At 51.1% G+C, this 19,241-nt stretch overlaps 6 protein-coding genes across 6 annotated transcripts; 3 read left to right on the top strand and 3 right to left on the bottom strand.

The window, feature by feature from the left end:
• The first annotated feature begins 129 nt into the window (after positions 1–129).
• On the top strand, positions 130–1,986 carry V8C40DRAFT_248963 (ribosomal protein L4 domain-containing protein). Its single transcript, XM_083216653.1, has 4 exons — positions 130–211; positions 293–516; positions 698–848; positions 936–1,986. Exons 2-4 carry the CDS (start codon positions 312–314, stop codon positions 1,639–1,641), a joined length of 1,062 nt encoding a protein of 353 aa, XP_083071541.1. The 5' UTR covers positions 130–211; positions 293–311; the 3' UTR covers positions 1,642–1,986.
• V8C40DRAFT_248959 (uncharacterized protein) lies at positions 1,915–3,691 on the bottom strand. Its single transcript, XM_083216652.1, has one exon. It carries the CDS (start codon positions 3,475–3,477, stop codon positions 2,059–2,061), a length of 1,419 nt encoding a protein of 472 aa, XP_083071540.1. The 5' UTR covers positions 3,478–3,691; the 3' UTR covers positions 1,915–2,058.
• An 860-nt stretch (positions 3,692–4,551) lies between these two features.
• V8C40DRAFT_248958 (uncharacterized protein) lies at positions 4,552–5,469 on the bottom strand. Its single transcript, XM_083216651.1, has one exon. It carries the CDS (start codon positions 5,315–5,317, stop codon positions 4,634–4,636), a length of 684 nt encoding a protein of 227 aa, XP_083071539.1. The 5' UTR covers positions 5,318–5,469; the 3' UTR covers positions 4,552–4,633.
• On the bottom strand, positions 5,470–6,714 carry V8C40DRAFT_248957 (uncharacterized protein). Its single transcript, XM_083216650.1, has one exon. The coding sequence runs from the start codon at positions 6,451–6,453 to the stop codon at positions 5,623–5,625; it is 831 nt and encodes a 276-aa protein (XP_083071538.1). The 5' UTR covers positions 6,454–6,714; the 3' UTR covers positions 5,470–5,622.
• Positions 6,715–7,284: 570 nt separating this feature from the next.
• V8C40DRAFT_280396 (uncharacterized protein) lies at positions 7,285–12,310 on the top strand (the record flags this gene model as incomplete). The annotated part of the gene is made up of 8 exons (XM_083221393.1): positions 7,285–8,364; positions 8,602–9,359; positions 9,434–9,716; positions 9,774–9,809; positions 9,870–10,073; positions 10,216–10,964; positions 11,013–11,109; positions 11,175–12,310. Exons 1-8 carry the CDS (start codon positions 7,362–7,364, stop codon positions 12,308–12,310), a joined length of 4,266 nt encoding a protein of 1,421 aa, XP_083071537.1. The 5' UTR covers positions 7,285–7,361.
• A 1,181-nt stretch (positions 12,311–13,491) lies between these two features.
• On the top strand, positions 13,492–18,593 carry V8C40DRAFT_248946 (uncharacterized protein; the record flags this gene model as incomplete). Its single annotated transcript, XM_083216649.1, has 1 exon — positions 13,492–18,593. A coding segment is annotated over exon 1 (4,250 nt), but the record flags the coding sequence as incomplete, so codon positions are not given.
• Positions 18,594–19,241: the final 648 nt, after the last annotated feature.

The raw sequence follows: 19,241 nt of genomic DNA, 5'->3' as shown, positions 1-19,241 counted from the left end.
CCCAATAAGGCATAGACCAGGTCCCGCTTGGATTTTGGATGTCAGGGATAGAGTCACGTGAAGCACAATTCAACTCGCTAAGGTACGTACCCCACCACTTAGGGTCTCCGCCCACCAAAAATCCATGGAAGGAAAATTCAGGTGAAATTTATCGCGGGTCCGCCAGAAACTTTCCATCCCCATCGCCAAATTCGACGCCCCGACGACCACGGTATGTTACGCTTTTACGCCTGACTCTGGAAACACATTCGGCCTCTCTTTCGAAATTGCTAACGCTCATCCCCTCCATTAGGTCTCAAATTCTCGTCACAATGGCCTCCAGACCTACCGTTACGATCATCGGAAAGGATGGTGCTCCCTCTGGAGCTACCCACACCATTCCTGCCGTCTTCGCCAGCCCTATCCGACCGGATATCGTGAAGCAGGTTCACACTGGCATGGCCAAGAACAAGCGCCAGCCTTATGCCGTCAGCGAGAAGGCTGGTCACCAGACCTCTGCCGAGTCCTGGGGAACTGGTGAGTTTTATGCGGTGGCCGTGGGAAGAATTTTAGATGGCAATCGATATGGGAGGGTTGGTGGAGGATTGGGAAAATTTTCTCCCTCTCTTTCTCTCATCGGACCATGTTGAATTGCTGTTCCTCAACACCACAGGAAATATCAGGATGGACCGTGACTGACTGGATTTGAATTGCTTAGGTCGTGCTGTTGCCCGTATCCCCCGTGTCTCTGGTTCCGGTACCCACCGTGCTGGTCAGGCCGCCTTTGGTAACATGTGCCGATCTGGTCGCATGTTCGCCCCTACCAAGATCTGGCGCAAGTGGCACGTCAAGGTCAACCAGGGCCAGAAGTCAGTCAATTCTTGTTTTCTGGGAAAAGCCCCCAGTATCTTGCTATTTCGGGGAGGTATGGAATAACTAACATGAAAAAATTGTAGGCGTTACGCTACCTGCTCCGCCCTGGCTGCCTCTGCCGCTGCTCCTCTCCTGCTCGCCCGTGGCCACCAGGTCATGACCATCCCTGAGGTTCCCCTGGTTATCGACTCTGCTCTCGTTGAGGGCAGCTCCGTCGCCCGCACTGCTGCCGCCCTCGCCCTCCTCAAGGCTGTTGGCGCCGGTGCCGAGCTCGAGAAGGTCAAGGGCTCCAAGAAGCTCCGCGCCGGTAAGGGCAAGCTCCGTGGCCGCCGCCACCGCCAGCGCCGTGGTCCTCTGGTTGTCTACAACCCCGAGGTCGATGGCAAGGAGCTCGTCAAGGGTTTCCGCAACATCCCCGGTGTTGAGACCTCCCCCGTCTCTGCCCTCAACCTCCTCCAGCTCGCCCCTGGTGGTCACCTCGGCCGATTCGTCATCTGGACCTCTGCCGCTTTCAAGGCTCTTGACGAGATCTACGGCACCACCACCACTGCCTCCACCCACAAGAAGGACTTCCTCCTGCCTTCCAACGTTGTTTCCCAGGCCGACCTTACTCGTCTGATCAACAGCAGCGAAATCCAGAGCTCCCTCAACGCCCCCAAGGGCGATGCCGTGACCCGACGATCTGCCGTCCAGAAGAAGAACCCCCTGCGCAACAAGCAGGTTCTTCTGCGCCTGAACCCCTACGCGAAGGTCTTCGCTCAGGAGGCTCAGAAGAAGCAGGAGGCATAAATTCTCTGACTTTCTGGGTGTGCAGCAAGTCTAAAACTTTGGTTTTTCGGAGGAGGGTTATATCATGGTTTCATATCGAGGCGTAACGGCTTCTGGAAGGTTGAGCTCTTTGAATGAAAAGAACGAAAAGAGATTTGACTATTAACAGCGTGTGTCTTTAAAAAAATGTGATTTATACGAATCATCACCGTTTTGATGATTTTTGGCCATTTTATCTCCCTCCCAACGTTAATAGACCGTGCATGCTGTATCAAACACCCTGAAGAGTGTGAATGTGAATGATATTTCACTAGGTACTAGGTACAAAGGACGACTTTTATATGAATCTCAAAATTCTTTATTTTATGTCCTCTAATATCCAACCTTTCCCCTCTCTTGTGTTTCTCTCTCTTGTGTCTAATTATATTTTACTTCTACTTACTCCTTGCCCGGCTCATAGTGGAAGCCAAGCTCGGCCAGCGTCTTGGCTTTACATCCCTCGTCTTCAAACTTGATCTTGGCATCCATAGCAATGGACCTCTGCCAGAAAAGCTCGCCACTCCATCGCGGCGGCTCCTTCCCGACGTGTTTCGCCTTCTTTATCCACTCATAAAACTCATTGATATGCTTGCCGTCATCTCCCAGCTCTGGATACTGGTGTAGCGCTTCTCCTTGTCTCTCTTCCAGCTCTTTACTCCACCGCAGCATTTCTTCGTCCGGGGGCAGCTCTAGCGCATTGGACCACACCGCCGAGAAAGCCGCAGCTTGGGATTCCGCCAATGGCCACGGAACAGATCTCATGTTGAGCGCTGGGAAAACTATCGTCGGATGCTGGATGAGGAACGTGTGCTGGTACAGCCCGTGAACGCCCCGCCCAGACGTAATAATCTTGTGGTTGAGATTCGGGAGGAAAGTATAGCCGAATAAGAAGCCCGTGCAAAAAACGATGTGATCTATATCTTTTTCTACGCTTCCGTCTTTGAAAAGGACTCCACGCTGGTCTGGCAGGAATTCGACGATTTCGGGGACTTCGTCGCATCCGATGTGGGCGAGTTTGTCGGGCGATGTTGCGTGTCTCACTGACAGGAGCGTCTTGCCGGCAACTTCGTTGATCTGGAGTGCAACGTCGAGGCCTGAGGGCCCATTGCCGACGACGATGACTTTCTTCCCTTTGAAGATGTCGTTCGTCCGATATTGCTTTGAATGAGTGATGACGGAGGGGTGGGTCTTTTTGAAGTCTTCAATCTTGTTGATGGCCGGTACGAAGGGCACGGAGTAGTGCCCGTTTGCAACGACAACGGCATCGTACGTCTCGCGAACAACCTCGCCGTCATTCAACGTCGACACTGCTTCCAGATGCCACTGATCCCTACCATCCTTGGTTTCCAAGTCGATCCGCCTCACCTCATGACAGAACTTGATAAGATGCCTCAAATCCTCAGCATACCGCACAAGATACTCCTGAATCTCCTCCCTCTTAGGAAACACCCAAGCATCGCTCGGAAACTCCCTATCGTGGAACCGCATCAAGCACCCCGGGATATTCGCATGCAGCCGCTCGTACATGGGCGACGGGAACACCGGAGCCGGAGCCCCATCGGGCCAGATGGACGGCTCCGGGCCCCAGAACGGATCCTGCTGCGGCACGGGCACGTCCTTTGGGGGCAGGCTGCTGTAGAGCCAGACGCCGCCGACTTGGGCCTGCTGCTCGAAGACGGTGATGGAGTCGAATGCGCCCTGGGCCTTGAGGTAGCGAGCGGCGGCCAGACCGGCCGGGCCGGCGCCTATGACGGCGACCTTCTTAACATCCAAGTGCTTTGCCGGCACGGAGCTGGCGGCGCTAAGAGTCGATCCCATGCTATATATAATTTGATGCAGGTGGTGATAAAATATGCGTGTAATAATATCCAATGTATCAATGCTGTATCAATGCTGCTGTATTCTCTTGTTTCTCTACCGGGCAACCCGTCCCTTGGCCACTTCTCACTCCCTGGGGCCCGAATCTTTTTCGGTCAGCCGGGTGGCATCTGTACGGGATTTATAGCATTTTATAGTGGTATGAGAACATGCCGAGCTCGGATGATGTCAGTTTAGATAGACTCCGGGCTAAGTCATTCAGGCAACTTGCTATGTGCCGACATACCCTGATTTGGTAGCGGGATACACCGCCTTCCCCTCTTGGCTTTTGACACCCTGTTTAGCTCCCGTCTTCTCAGGGCCTTTTGATTGAAATCGGCTCAATCGCTTATATGGCAGAATTTCTCTGTAGTGCTAGATCTGTAACTGGAACTGATTATGATTGAGTGACTGACAGACTATTTCACAAAAATCTTTCACTTGGATAGAGACTTGATTTTGCTTCAAAAAAAGTACATATTCTTTATTGTCTTTTTTTTCCCAGGTGAGTTTCGTTGTTCAAGTTTGAAAACATACATTTCGAGACGGCAGATGGCTAACCTAGACACGCGGAGGACAGAAAAAGCGAGACCGGGAAGATTTCGAACACCCACGAGTCAAACCATACACCTACAGAAGGAGTAGTTGCTATATCTACATTTCCTAGGTAAGAACTTATATTTCCCTACTATATTTATATTTCTTTAGTAACTACTATTATATCTATATTTCTCTAGTACCTACTACTATATTTATATTTCTCTAGTAATTACTATTATATTTATATATTTTTGATAACTGCTACTGTATATATATAATAAAGTTTCAGTGCTAGCTAAAATAAACGTTCTACGAGTTGGTTAAGTGCTCATATTACCAGGTACTAAATGTATGTATGTATTCATTTTGCAGTCTCGCTTTTTCTGACCTTCGCGTGCTAGAGTACCGTAGCAACATGATAATTTGCTTACATGTAGGTATTACAAGACCTACCTAGTACCCATGATGAGATACACAACGCATGGCACAAGTTCGTTTTTCGAAAGACATGTATTACATAGTATATTGAAAGTAGACATTCTCTAAAGTTTAGTCTTCTCCAATATCATGATATATCTTACAGCATCGAGTTCACTGCGGTAACAGCCAATCCAGTACCAGCAACCACCCACATCTCAACATGTTCCGCCCGGCCAAGCACACTGTTCGATTTGCTTGTGCTCGTTGCCGTCTGCTGAGGACCGCTCGAAGTTGCTTTAGAGCCCGTCGTCGCCGTAGCAGTTGCTTTAGTCGAAGAACCAGTCGTAGGGTGTGCTTCCTCATAACAGCCAGCAAACACCAAAGTGCTGTTGAGCCATCCTGGTCCTCCAGGTGTATCATGCATGGCTCTGTACCATCCGATAGGGCAGCTTCGAGCAAGAGACACCGCAGCAGAGCTTTTTGCAGACCACCAAGATGACGCCGCGCTGCCGTAGGACGAATAGCTCGACAGGAGAGACGAGGGAGCAGCGGTGGAAAAGCGGCACCAGAGCGAGGACGCGGGAAATGTGCATTCTGGCAAGCCGTAGATGTCTGTTTGAGTAGGCTTGCAGTCTTTTTGCAACACGTCGCCGTATGATTGAATGGCAGTCAAGAGGGCTCCGGTGGGCTTTGGGGGGTCAAAGTATTGCGGCAGAATCTCAGTGGTACACTGCCATGGCTCACTTGTGATGGTAGGTGGCTTGGATGGCAAGATTGTATCTTGCAGGGCGGCCAAGGAGACGCTCGCAAAAAGAAAGATGGTTGCAGTCGTTGCCTTCATGTTTTCTTGTGCTCGATTTTGTAAAGACGATGAGATGAATTGGTAGTTGAGCTCCAACTTTGAGGATGGGGATGGAGCGACTTCAGGCAGCTGCCACAGACAACGGCATTTCACTCTGTGTATTAAGTATGTATCTCCTATTTAGATACTATTAATAAGAAATTACTCTGATTTGTTTGGCCTCCATTTAATTCCATTGTATGTTGGCTCAGCGTAGTTGTGTGCCATTACTGGAGCTTCCCCTTGGGTTACAGTTACACCACGCAACTAACAACTGGAGCCCGCTTGGCGCCAAGCAAACCATTTTATTCCTCCTCAACCCATTCCGAATCCGCAAGACGAGGGTACCGCTCCTTCAGGGCCTTTTGCACTGCTTTTAGGCAATCCTTCTTGCGGTACTTCTCCATGTCCGGCCACCCATGCTCCCTGTAGATCCCCTGCAGCATCTCTATCATGTCTGGGAAAGCCACGCCCTCTGAGATATACACATCCACCACTGCACGAGGGCTTTTGGGAACGAATTTAAGCTCGCGAAACTGATCCTTCAGGACCTCGAAGAAATCCGGGATGGACCATGCACCACACTCCCCGCGCCATTCAGCCTGTTCCTCATCCTCTTCGTAGTCGTATGGGTCGTCCAATACCTTCTCCCGCAGAGGCCAATCCCTGACCTCCCCAGGACATTCGTACCAAAGACCGATACCGAGCTCCGTGTCAATCAGGAGAGTTGTCCAGTCTCGTGGGCTTCTCGTGATGCTCACGACGTGAGGGGGCAAGATTTCATATAGAGAGGCGCTTTCCGTACTGATCTTGATGCTCTCAACATTACCTGGGTCGCGGTTCAGTAAACTGGCATCGGCCTCCCAGTTGGTGAAGTAGCACCACGCTGCTGTTTGAACATTGTACATGTCGTCCTTTTTTTCTCGTATGTATGGTAGATGGCGTAGCAGCGAGACCACTTCATCCGTCTTGCCCAATGGTGCCATCGTTGCGGTCGTAATGCTCGGCCAACCTCCTGGTGGTGGTTCAACGACCTCCGCTTCCTCGAGATACATCCCAACTAGGAAGTTGTAATATTCGCGGACTGCGGAAATGCATTCATCGCGATTGTAGCTAATTTCGGAAAGAGACGGCATTCTCAGTTTGTTGAGGCTGACGGACAGATGAAGATGGTGGTGGTGATGATGATGGTGAGAGGAGAAGGATCATGAGAAAGAGGAGAAAGAGGGTAAAGGGCCGATGCAAACATGGTTGAATTTGAGCTATAGCGAAACAAAAAGAGGGGTTAGCGAGACATTGAAAACAACTCTGATTACAAGCTTAATAGCTTAATTTAAACGGTTATAGATGTGTTACAATGCATGTACAATTCGATCCTGTGGGATTTTTTTTCGCCCCCATAGATGGGGAAATCGACAAAATAGCAGAATCCTTCATACCGAGTAGGGGGGACTGGGTAACAATTACCTCCAATATTGGGGGACCAATCAAAGGATAAAGCACACCACTCGTTTTCTATTGTTGGTTGGCTGCCAAGAACGGATCTCATTCCAACTATTGCCAATGGAAGAGCCACGGTCTGCGTTTTTTGACCGGGGTATTGGCTGGGCGATGCCTGTAGCTTGGCTCAGGGATTTTTCACTGCAACCATATCACATACACATACCGACATTCCGAACTCAATCACCAGTCGCAAGTGTATATCTTTGGTAGCTTGTGAATTTACCCGGGTTTGGGTTGAATCTGAATCCTAAATAATTGATCCCTCGAATCCTTTCGGGCGTGACATATGAACAAGTCTATTTCACCGTGTCGTGTAGCATTGGCAGAGTCTGGGGATGGAGGATGCTCTTGGCATGCCGTTACTTCTGTGTATAGCTTGAACAAATTGATGTGTCTGCTTCCTAAATATCCTCAAGCTCTGTGATATAGAATAGTAGTTTAAAGGCCAAACGTATCCATGGCCAAGGCTGTAGTTTATTCAACACGTAGCAAACTCTTGGACTTCACCTCATAGATCTGCTTCAAGTTCACCCAATCCAAGATGTGGCTGACCAAGAGGTCTGCTGTCGTCTTCATCCTTTGGGGGACTGGCTTTGTGCGTTCTGCCATCAATATCGATGGTTCTCAAGCCGTGGAGCCAGTCACTGAAGAAGACCCTTCACCTATTAGCGACATCAATACATACTATCCCGATCAGTATGATTGCCCTCTCCCGTGCATTGATCTTGCAAATACACACACTTGGACACCATATTTGTCAGTGGACCGCCTGAAGCGTTGCAATGAGCCCATGCTGTTGCAATTCTCTATTACACAACCACTCGATGACCCAAAATCCAACATCTTGATACGAAGCTGCACGCTTGGTTCTCAGGAGACTCCTTCCTTTAAGAGCACTGTATCCTCGATACAGAATCCAAAGAAAGGCAAAAATCTGTTTCGAGGCGGAAGCCTCAAAAACTCTCCAGCATGTGCCATTGCTGGCTTCGCAGTCGACGACAAGCTTGTGCTTGCCAAGAGCAGCGGCGGCAAAGGAAACGGCCGTGAAATTGCTAGCCTCTTGGAGAGCATGAGCGAATATTTTGAAGCCAAGGACAATTGCGACGAAAACTTTCTTTTTGCCTATCACAAGGAAACCGTCGCAAGCGTCTATATCGGCTCCGGTCTTGGCAAGCCGACTGTTAGTTCTGCCTTGAAAAGCCTGTCTGCGAGCGTGCAGGATAGCAATTCCATCTCCAGCCACATAGTTGCCCAGCTTTGTGGCAGCGGTCGTCTATCAACTAGAACCTTTGGTGTCTCGGTTGACACAACTGGTGATCTTGCCGCTGTTCAGAAGACAGCCTTGGGCTGGAGCAATGGCGTTTGTGCTTCAAAAGGAGACCTAATTACGGCAGGCAACCTTGCCGGCGTTAAGGTGTTGGACATTGGCGGCAACAACAGCACTTTCAACAGTGGGAAAAGCTCATTGACCTCCAGGGCAGCGTCTTGGATTTCTCAAAGAGACAAGCATGCCCGTAACGTACTGGACGAGCGAGCGACCTGTCGTTATATACAAGTCGTCCCTGGAGACAGCTGTGGAGCACTGGCTTCTCGGTGTGGCATATCACCTGCTGATTTCACAAAGTACAACCCTTCACCAACTCTTTGTTCTACTCTTCAGCCAGGGGATTACGTATGCTGCTCATCCGGCACCCCCTTCGTACCCCCAAAGCCTAAGCCAAATCCTGATGGCACTTGCGCAACACACCTCATTGTAAACGGCGACTCGTGTGACGCTCTAGCCAAGGTGAACAACATCACGACTGCTGAAATTGAAAGCTTCAATAAAGGCAAGACCTGGGCCTGGACTGCGTGTAAAGACATGCTCGTCGGCTACAACATGTGTCTGAGCACTGGCAGAGCGCCAATTCCGCCTCCCCAGGCCGGGGCAGAGTGTGGCCCCTTGGTTGCTGGGACAAAACTCCCAGCAGACAACACCACCTCGTTGGCAGATCTCAATCCTTGCCCCCTAAAGGCTTGCTGCAGCAATTGGGGCTTCTGTGGTGTTTTCCCTGCGCATTGCGACGTACATGCTCCTTCAGGGGGTGGTCCGGGCACCAAAGAGCCTGGCTACCAGAACACTTGTGTCTCAAACTGCGGTAACAAGATCAAATCAAATTCAGGCCCTCCTGCGACATTTCAACGGATTGGCTATTACGAGGCATTTGGCCTTGATAGAGACTGTCTCTGGCTAAAGGCTAAAAATGCAAACACGGACGGCACTTACACGCATATTCACTGGGGCTTCGCTACAATCGACTCGAGTACATGGAAGCTCAAAATTAACGACACCAAGGGCCAATGGGCAGATTTTAAGAAGCTGCCCAATGTGAAGAAGATTGTGTCCATTGGTGGCTGGGCATACTCGACCGAAGCAGCAACCTACAATATTATCCGACAAGCCATTATCACAAACAAGAATGCGTTTACTACGAATCTTGCTCAATTTGTCAAAGATGAAGGTATAGATGGTATAGATATTGACTGGGAGTATCCTGGTGTAAGTATTGTCCTATGTCTTTCAGCTGCTGCATCGTCGTTTATACTCAATCTCTGACCAATTTCTTATGTTAGGCACCGGATATTCTCGTCGGCGGCCAACCAATTGGTCAAAAGAATGATGGAGCTGACTATCTCAGCTTTCTCACATTGCTAAAGCAGAAACTAGGTTCAGGGAAATCTGTGTCAATTGCAGCACCAGCTTCATACTGGTACCTCAAGGCCTTCCCCATTGATAGGATTAGTGCGGTCATCGACTACATTGTGTATATGACTTACGATTTGCACGGCCAATGGGATTACGGGAACGCAAATGCCTTCGACATGTGCCCGTCGGGCAAATGCATTCGCAGTCATGGTGAGAATCCCTTTCCCTGCGTGATTCATTCGTATTTTACTAAATATAACAACACAGTCAACATAACTGAGACCAGAAACTCTCTCGCGATGCGTAAGTATACTTGTCTTGTACTGCTCGGCTGAACCAAACTTGACTAACGTGATCCTATAGTCACAAAGGCTGGCGTGGCAAACAACAAGATTTTCGTCGGTGAAGCCAGTTATGGAAGATCCTTTCACATGGCTACCGATGGGTGCTGGGGACCAATGTGCGACTTTACCGGAACCAGACTCCAGTCAGATGCGAAGCCTGGGCGATGTACAAAGGCACCTGGTTATGTTGCCTATGCTGAAATCAACGAGATAATCAAGAAGGGTGACGGTGCTCAAACGTTCCGTGATAATTCTTCTGACTCGGACATAATGCTCTATAAAGGTATGTTGAGTTACCTCCTTTTTTTTTTTCTTTTTCTCGGAGGCCGAATTGAGTGGAGCCGGAGGCTGATGCTCTTGCGCAGGGGACTATGTCAGCTATATGACAACAGCAACAAAGGACACAAGACGTAATGAATGGAAAGGATTGAACTTTGCTGGAAGCATAGATTGGGCCGTGGATTTGCAATCTTTCACAACAGACGACCTGGACGCTCCACCAGTCACACCAAAGCCCGGCGACACTGGCTGCGTCTCCGGAGAAGACAACAGCATCAACTCCGGCGATCTCTGCGAATTCTCATGCGGCCATGGCTTCTGTCCAGAATCTCTCTGTACCTGCGTCACAACAGGAATGACAACCAACCTTCCATCGGCATCAGAGTTGGAGGTTATGGCCTGGGACGAATGGGATGTAGATTTAAACCGACTCTGCAAGTTCAGCTGCAAGTACGGCTATTGCCCACAAGATATTTGCACAGACATCCCTAAAGAAGACGAAGGCGAAGAGGAGCCTGACACGGGTTACTTCAACTATACGGATGCGAGGTGGCAAAACGCCCAACACTGCCTGCTCTTCAAAGATCCGCAGTACAGAGACGTCAGTGTGAACCAGTGCAAGCCGGTATGCCAGGCGGCACTCGACGATGCTGAAAAAGAAGGCCGGATAAGCAACTATGGCTGTATTGGTAACTTCCCGGTTGACAAAGAGATTCCGTGGGAAAAGTATCCGGGAGCCAGTTACGAAGTTGCGCCGGGACAATGTCTCTGCGACAATATGCTCATCAATGAGATTGCAGACTTTGTCCTAGATGCGCTGCCAATTATTGCCCAGGTACGTTTGTTGAATGGACACTTGAGCTGAATAATTCTAACTATTTAGATTGGGTGCTACATTCTCATGTCTTCTCTCAAGCTTGTACTTGAAGTTGGCTTGGAATTCATCCCTGGAGTTGGGAAGCCTCTTGATGCCGGCTTGGGTACGTATTTTGACATGCTTTGTTTTTACAAATCAATTCTCTGACTAAGTTATTTTTTGTCATAGATATGGCTCTTACCGCGACTGAGATGGTGAATTACATATATCCGGAGGGCGAGGACCCTGGTGGTGCTTTTGAATGGTGGTTGAGTCCATGTGGTGGCTCCGGGTTGGTGCCAGACGACATCAAGAATATCTTTGACACTCTTAGCCAGGTAGCAGGCGGCGTTTCAAGTTTCAAACCACCGAAAAACATCCCCAAAGGAAGCGGCAAGAAAGGCGATGACGGCAATCCGACAGATAGAGGAAAGCCTCGGCCTAACACTGGTGGCAGTGGAAAAGGCACGCCGGCCAAAAAACAATGCAAGGTTCCGCCTTCCAAGCAAACCCAGCGCCTAGGCCAGGGGAAGAACACGCTGCGCATACAATCCTGCGTCGGCGACAAGACGAAGACCACCGAAATCGTTGTCACCTCGCTCGACTATGCCGCCAATGCGAAGCCGACGCAAGTGGCCAAGGCTTGCGATGCTGCTTGGTCGCAGGCGTGTTACCATTACAGCTCAGCCATCCGAGTCAACCCCCAGTGGGCAACACTCACATGCCCGCAAGAAGCAGCGGCGACAAAACATCGTCTCGACGCCCGGGCGACGTCGGTTTGGTCGAGCCAGCACGCCGGAGAGGGCTGGCAAGATCGAAATGCTCCTGGACGCACATGGCAGAACTGCGACAGAGACGAGTACCCACCAGCATATCTTCTGGGCGAGACAGACCCAGCCTATATCAACAGCGGATCAAACAGCAAAGGGCAGTTGGTTCGCTATGTACCCAACACGCAGAATCAAAAGGCTGGTCAGATGTGGAAGGGCACATGCTTCGGCACTCCAGTAAAGGCCTTGTCCGACAAGGTCTTGATGGACAACGTGGCAAAGGCGCCTCAGTCCAAGAAGCAGAATATCCAAAAGGTGAATTTTGAGCAAACAATGGCGGAGATTGGTGTCGATGTTCGCCCCGAGTTTACCATCTCCTCATGGGGTCCACCGAGCAGTTCGGATGCCGGTCTGTCGGCCAATCCATGCTGGCCAAAAGGCATTGCTGCTGCCGACCCTGGGTTTGCTCTGCTCACATATGATCCTTATTATGGAGGCCGAGCGCCGGCGTACGACTACAAAGCAAAATATGTCAAAGGTTCAAATGGGTCTTGAAGGCCATTGTGTTGTGATGAATGGTATAGGGCTATGGCGTCTCTCGTAGTCAGAGAATACCAAACACATGTATAGCAAATATGTTTATAGCCATGCTTATGAAAAACAAGTGTAGAGGGACTGTGGAGATACCCGACATGCAGTGTTAAGACGCCCGTTTCATGTATACAGAGACGGGAAACCTGAGAGACGTCGGACTCGTTCTGTGCCCGACGTTAAAGTGCAACGCCTTACCATGGCAGAACTTCAGCTGTGCACTCCATAGGGAGTACATGTATTGCTCGCCATAGCAACTCCACACCCCTGCACGCAGCGGATTTGTGTCGCTAAGAGATTGGGCGAGAGCGGACAGGGCCGTGAATGCGATTGGTGGTGACCCCTTGGATGACGCAGGAGTTGGCGGCCGGATATGCGTGTAATATACAGCAATCTGCAGTATACCTGTTTATTTTCTTCACACGGGATCAATGCCAGCAATCACTGAGGATCGGGGGGCAATAATACTGCCCAAAGGATTCAGTCAACCAGGTGGCCTTATTAGAAGACTGGGATGATGTCAGTTGGATAAATCACAGCTAACCGCAGCTAATAAGTGGCTTCGGGTAACTTGCTGGGGTCCGGCAGAATTACCAGGCAGCTACACACCGCCTTCCCCTCCCGGCATCTGCTTCACATGTACCGAGTACTAGCTCTTCCCTTACACGCTACAGCTCACCACAGCAACTCCACCCCTGCAACCAGCAGATTTGTGTCGCGGAGAGATTGGGCGAGCTGCAGCCAAGTAGGACAGCGCAGTGAGGCGAGAAAAAAAAAAGTGACTGCTGCAAGCAAATCACCAAACAAACCCGAGCTCAAATCAAATTGCAGACAACGCATCGGAAGGGGAGGAAAAGAGGATCGTCTCCTTTTCGGGCCGCATCTTTTCTTCTTCTTTGTCTTCTCTGTTTCCTTTGTCTTCTGCTATCTACTTATCATGAACCTCTTTCCAGCACTGGCAGAGCCCCTCCACCACTAGATGACCGCGCACCAGTGAAGCCGTCAGCAATGGCAAAGGACAATATCCATCCAGATGTGCTGCGCAGCGCCGAGGCCACGCCCATCGCAAAGCTCAGCCCTGCCATCGCCGACGCAGCTGCGCTCGTTGTCGAAGGCGTCGTCACCGTGACCTGGCCCTACAGCATCGTGAACAAGTCCATCGCCTTCATCCTCGCCGAGCGCGACCCCCTGCACCGACGCGACAAGGGCCAGCTGCGAGTCGAGTTCCATGGAGTTGCGGGCAAGGCGCTTGCGGCGTCGAGCCTGGCAGGCGGCGACGAGGTGCGCCTGAGTCTGCACGGCGTTGCGTGGGAGGAAAACCAGGCGTGGGCGAAACACCCGGGTATTCTGGAGTGGCAGCTGAAGTTTTCCAAACGCTTGCTGCTGAAGATCCGGAGGGCAGATACGCAGGCGGTGGACACCATTGATGTTGATGCCGCGGATGAAGAGGAAGAGAAGGAATCGCTGCCGCAGCCTCGGGAGCCGAGCCCGACCTCGTCGATTGACATCGAGCACACTCAGTTTTCGAAACCGTTGCCGCGAACGCCACTCTCTACGATACCCTCTAAACGATATGCGTACGAGTCACTTGGGCCCGGCGAGTATACCTCTCCGGCATTTATCAAGCGTGCAAGGGTCTCATATGGCTCGCTCTTTGAAGGCGGCTTTGACATATTTAATGAAGAGGAGCCTGTCAAATCTGTCAAGAAGAAGAAAAGGAGGTCTCGGTTCAGTATGAACCCGACATCTTGGCGATACGCCAGTCAATCACCTTCACCCGAGGTGGAACAAGAGCAACCGGCCGAAGAAGAAGAGGAAGCCGAACCCAAGCTTGATGATGTCGAGGAGCCTGCGGCGGAAGAACGAATAATTACACCACCTCCCCAATCGCAGCCCGTAATGGTTGATCAGGGATGCCAGACTAGAGAGATGAGCTCCAGCCCAACCAATGGTGTTCAAGTCATTGCCGAATCTAAATCGACTGGAATTCTACTGCAACCCACGCCAACTCATCCCTGGAAGCATGTGGGAGTCGACCATGTGCTCCAAGAACCATCGCCCCTCTCATTCGACTACGCAGCGACCCAAGATGTACCGCCCTCAATACACGAGTCGGAGCCTTTCAGCCAGCCTGAAATGCATATGCCTCACGCTGGCTTTGATATGTCCATGGACATAGACCCGAGTCTTCAACCGCATCAAGCAGATACTCATAATCACGATCCTCACCCCGCATACATTACAACGGCGACTGAAGTACAGCCGCCTCGCTCACAAGAACATGGGCTTCACGATGCCCATCTGCACGATTTAGCTTGGGTTGCCGAGACGTTGGCGCCAGCTTATCCTACGGTGCCAGCACACAACGCACACGATTTCCCACAAGGAAGTTTTGATCGATCATCTTTTACCCTGAGAGCCAGCCCTTCCGATGAGACGCACACACTCGTGTCTGCCGGGCATCACGTTACGGAAATGCATAGCTACGTTCAAATCGATGAAGCACGGATGGTGTCATCTTCATCTTACCCACAACAGGATGGAGTGAAGCCTAGCAACAGTTATCCTGAGCGTTACGAAGAAGATACCGAGACTGCCACGGTAACCGCTACCCTAGGCAGAGAAGGTAGATCGAGCCCTCCCCAAGAGGAATATAGTACAGATGAATCCGAAGAAGAAGAGGAAGAGCAAGAGAGCAGATCACATCGCTACTATGACTGGAACACTGGTCGGTTCCGAGAGGGATATCCTGAAGAAGACGAACCTGATACCCAATATGCCGATTACGAAAACGATGAAGAAGAAGAAGAGGAGGAGGGAGAAGAAGAGGAGGAAGAAGAAGAAGACGACGGGGAGGAAGGTGACGAAGAAGTCGAGGATGACGCGATCGAATCTGAAGCCGAGTCAGAGTCTGAAGAAGAATCAGAGTCTGAAGCAGAATCCCGAGTCTATAATCATTTTACGCAGCCCGCGCCACCGGTTCCGAGACCATTCATGCCAATCCCAAAACCAGCCCCAGCCGCTCCAAAAGAGCCCATTTTTATCAGTCTTTTGTCAGACTCGGAAGACGATGGCGACAATGCACCTGCCACTACACAAGCTAAAAAGGAACCGAGCGAGGAGCCTCCACTTCACCAGCAAGATGAAGTTCAGGAGCCACCAAATGAACAGGAGGACGACATTGTTGATGAACTCGTGGATGAGGATGTCGATGAATCTATGGACGAGCACTTGGACGAAGCCGAAGATAAATCTGATGTCGAAGAAGCAACTGAGATCAGAACCGTAGCAAGCCGATCATCTCGCAGATCCAGCCGAATAAGCCAATTAGATGGCTGTGATGAAGACGATCTGCACCAAAATGAGGAGTCTGGCAGAGATATCAGCCACGTCGAAATGGACCACCCGAATCTAATTATCTCTCCAAAAACCCCCATACGACAGCAACATGTTAATATAGCCGAGTCTTTGGCTCAGGTCCAGGATGAGTCACCAGTGGTCAGCTCTCCGCTCCAGCGCAGGGGCTCAGAGCAACATGAACTCGCCGCCGTCGACGCGGCTGATGATGAAGAGATCCCTACCGTGGAGATGCGCGGTGTCTCTGAATCACCAGCGCCGGAGCCTAATAATGTCGAGGCACCAGCCGTTTTGGAACAGAATGAGGAGAAACTGGAGGCTAAGCAACATCAAGTGCATGCACAAGATGAAGTACAAACACCAGCACAAGAGCCGGAGCCAGCACAAGAGCCGGAGCCAGCACAAGAGTCAGCGCCAGCACAAGATCCAACGCATCATACCGAGTCTCCTGCTGTTAAATCTACGGATCAAGTCACTGAGCCCTCTTTACACAAACCAGAAGAGGAGACTGAAATGACGGATATAGTAGAGGCTCCAACACAACAGCCCGCTGCCAACGACGATTTGCTTATGGAGGATCTGCAGTCCACAGCTCTAGAGACCCAACCATCCAACGCGGAGGCAGTGGCAGAAGTCAATATCATGGAGCAAGACGTTGAGATGCAAGATGAGGTGCTAATTCAACCAAGAGAAGAGACTGAGGTTGTTGCGAACGAGGACAACAACCAAGTCGACCACGCCACCACAGACACCGTCTCGAAAGCTACTGGAGAGCTCGAAGTGGCTGCACCATCGTCACCTCCGGCTACTCAGACAGAGCCACCTCATCTGGTGTCTATGGCTGTTCAAATCCTAGAAGAGCCAGAAATCACAGAAAAGCAGCTGCCAACTCCACTGGAGACCCAACAAGACGACTACGAGAACAACGTTGACGCGGCTGATGTGGCTCCTGTTGAGACCCCGCCTAGTGAGGAGGTGATCGCTGAAGATGTCAAGGAACATGCTGAGGAAGATGTCGAAGATGAATTCAAAGATGCAGATGAAGACATGGACGAAGAATATGAGGATGCAAAGGAGGAGAGGGGCGATAATGACGACGATTTTGCAATTGAGCAGCAACTTATGTCTGAAATCCAGCATTACTCCAGCCCCCTAAAAGCGCACGACGCAGATGGAGTTGTGCAAACTTTCTCGCAGCCCCCTGACACGATTGAGGAAATTGAGGAGGAAATCGAGGAGGACCAACATACCCAACAAACCCAACAACACAGCCAGCAGAGCCAACATGGCCATCACGGGGAACACTGCGATCACGGCCATCATGATCACCATCACGCCCACCACGCCCACCATGGTGTCCACGACCGAAACTCTCGCCGAGCAGAACCAGAGATGTCGATAGGGTTGCAATCTCTTCGGAGCCACTGTCGTGCTAAGAGACTGTCAAGTGATAGCGCCGATAGTTTATTGACTGATCCCAGCGTCTTGCTCGCCAGGGGGTCTCCCACCATGGCGCATCGTCAATGCCTGCTTAGCGAGAGCGACTACCTCCCCCAGCGATCACCACGCTCGCCTCGGAACAAGGCCGAGCATTCGGACCATAGTATTGCGCTCGCCAAGTCATCGCCGCGTGAGTCTGTATCGCCGAAGAATGTATCGCCGAAGAATGTATCGCCAAAGAGTGTTGGGGCATCGTCCCCGTTGCGCGCAAGACGTGGCGTCAAGGGGTCGATTGATGCCAGCATACTCCTAGCACAATCCTTTTCGCCTACGTCGGAACGCAGTCCAGCTAGTCCAACGGCATCGTTTCGTGCTGGTCGGCGAAAATCTGATAAGTCGGATCTGAGTGTGCAATTAGCGACAACCAGCTTCAAGGGCTCTCAACAACAACAGGTGACGGAAGAGGGGAAACAAGAGATCGCCCTGGATGCAGCTCAGGACGCGTCAGCAAATCCTCAACGTGAAAGTACACCCGAGCAGCCCACGGTGACAGGCCACAACCTGAGGTCACCCCGGAAACCCACGGCTGTATCCTCTATCAGGGCGCCCTCCATCGCCAGCTCCTTTGCTGAAGACGGGAACATGGCGTCCCTGAAGACACAATTGTTGAGAAACCTAAGAACATCACTACTGGAGTGTCTGCCACTCAAATCCCTGCGCTTCTCGTTGAACAAAATGACCGACATTTTAGCCGTGGCTACCCTCACTCCGCGCCAGCCACACCGACCGAAACACGGCCCCCGGGGCTACATGCTGGAGCTGTGTCTGACCGACCCCTCAGTGGCGCCCACGGGCGTCAACATCGCGCACATCTTCCGGCCCCATCAAGCCTCCCTCCCTACGGTCCAGGCCGGCGACGTTGTGCTCCTGCGTCGCGTCCAGGTGGTGTCGGTCCAGGGCAGGGGATTCGGCATCCGCGCCGGAGATGCCTCGGCATGGGCAGTCTTTGAAAAGGACGACGACGAGATGCTGCCGCAGATTAAAGGTCCCCCGGTAGAGGTCGCGGATGAAGAGGTTGCCTACGTGCAGGGCCTTAAGAGGTGGTGGGGTCTTCAAGATGACAAGGCATTGGCTAAGATCGATAAGGCGAATCAGAAGATGTCACAGGCCGTCAAGGATGATTCTAAGTGAATGGGCGAGCGGACCTCGGGATATGGGGATTTCGCGGGAACGGTGATGGCAACACTTTTTTTCTTTTTTAGCGTGGCCAAGATGATGGCTAAGACATTGGTCGAGCGAGCTTAATGATTTGATGAACTACCTATACATAACTTGTAAGACTAATAGGACGGGGGGTTGGTTAATACCTGGTCGTTAGGATATGGGGGGAAACCGGAGGAATAGCTACAGCACAGGATTTAGAGCTCTACTGGTATCAAACCAAACCATCATTTTTCTTTTCTCTTACACTTTCTGCTTTCTAAGATTCGTCACATTCTCCGTGCTCGGACTACCAAGAGCGAAATCGCAGCTCATGTGAAGATCAATTACATATTAGAGGAAGATAAGGACGGTGTCATTGATTTGCAATACCAATGACTCCATAAACGAGCTTGTCACAAGCAAAATGTCATCGAGGCACAAGAGCTGTCCCAGCAAGGAATAGGCCTAGCACATCAGGCCATCTGAGCTCGGCCGATGTGAACCGTTTTGACAATCTCCAGGTCTCAGACATGTGGGTAGCCAGATCTAGAGATTCGGACAGCATGTGGTTGCGGGGTCCCTGGAGCTCGAGGGGGATCTAGAGACCAAGCTTCCCGGGCCGGGGGAAGCCAGATCCTAAAACTCTTGCCGAGCCGAAAATGGCACGAGGAGTAGCGTGGCAGCGTCGGTCAATGCCTTGTGATTTTGAGGGGAAGGCTGTTTTCCCGCACCTCCCAGATCAACGGTATGACATGACAGGAACAGCCTGGACCGATACCGGCATGGCTTGGAGCCATTGATGACCAAAGTCGAATGCGGACGGGTTGAATTGAATGTGGAGTAGCGACAATGGCTTGCTGCAGTCTGTAAGACAAGATGGGAGCTGGCTTGTTAG

The sequence above is a fragment of the Trichoderma camerunense genome (assembly GCF_050948025.1).
Source record: "Trichoderma camerunense strain CBS 138272 chromosome Unknown V8C40scaffold_12, whole genome shotgun sequence".
NCBI lineage: Eukaryota > Fungi > Ascomycota > Sordariomycetes > Hypocreales > Hypocreaceae > Trichoderma > Trichoderma camerunense.
The sequence above is the reverse complement of the archived record's forward strand: the minus strand, read 5'-3'. Positions and strand labels throughout refer to the sequence as shown.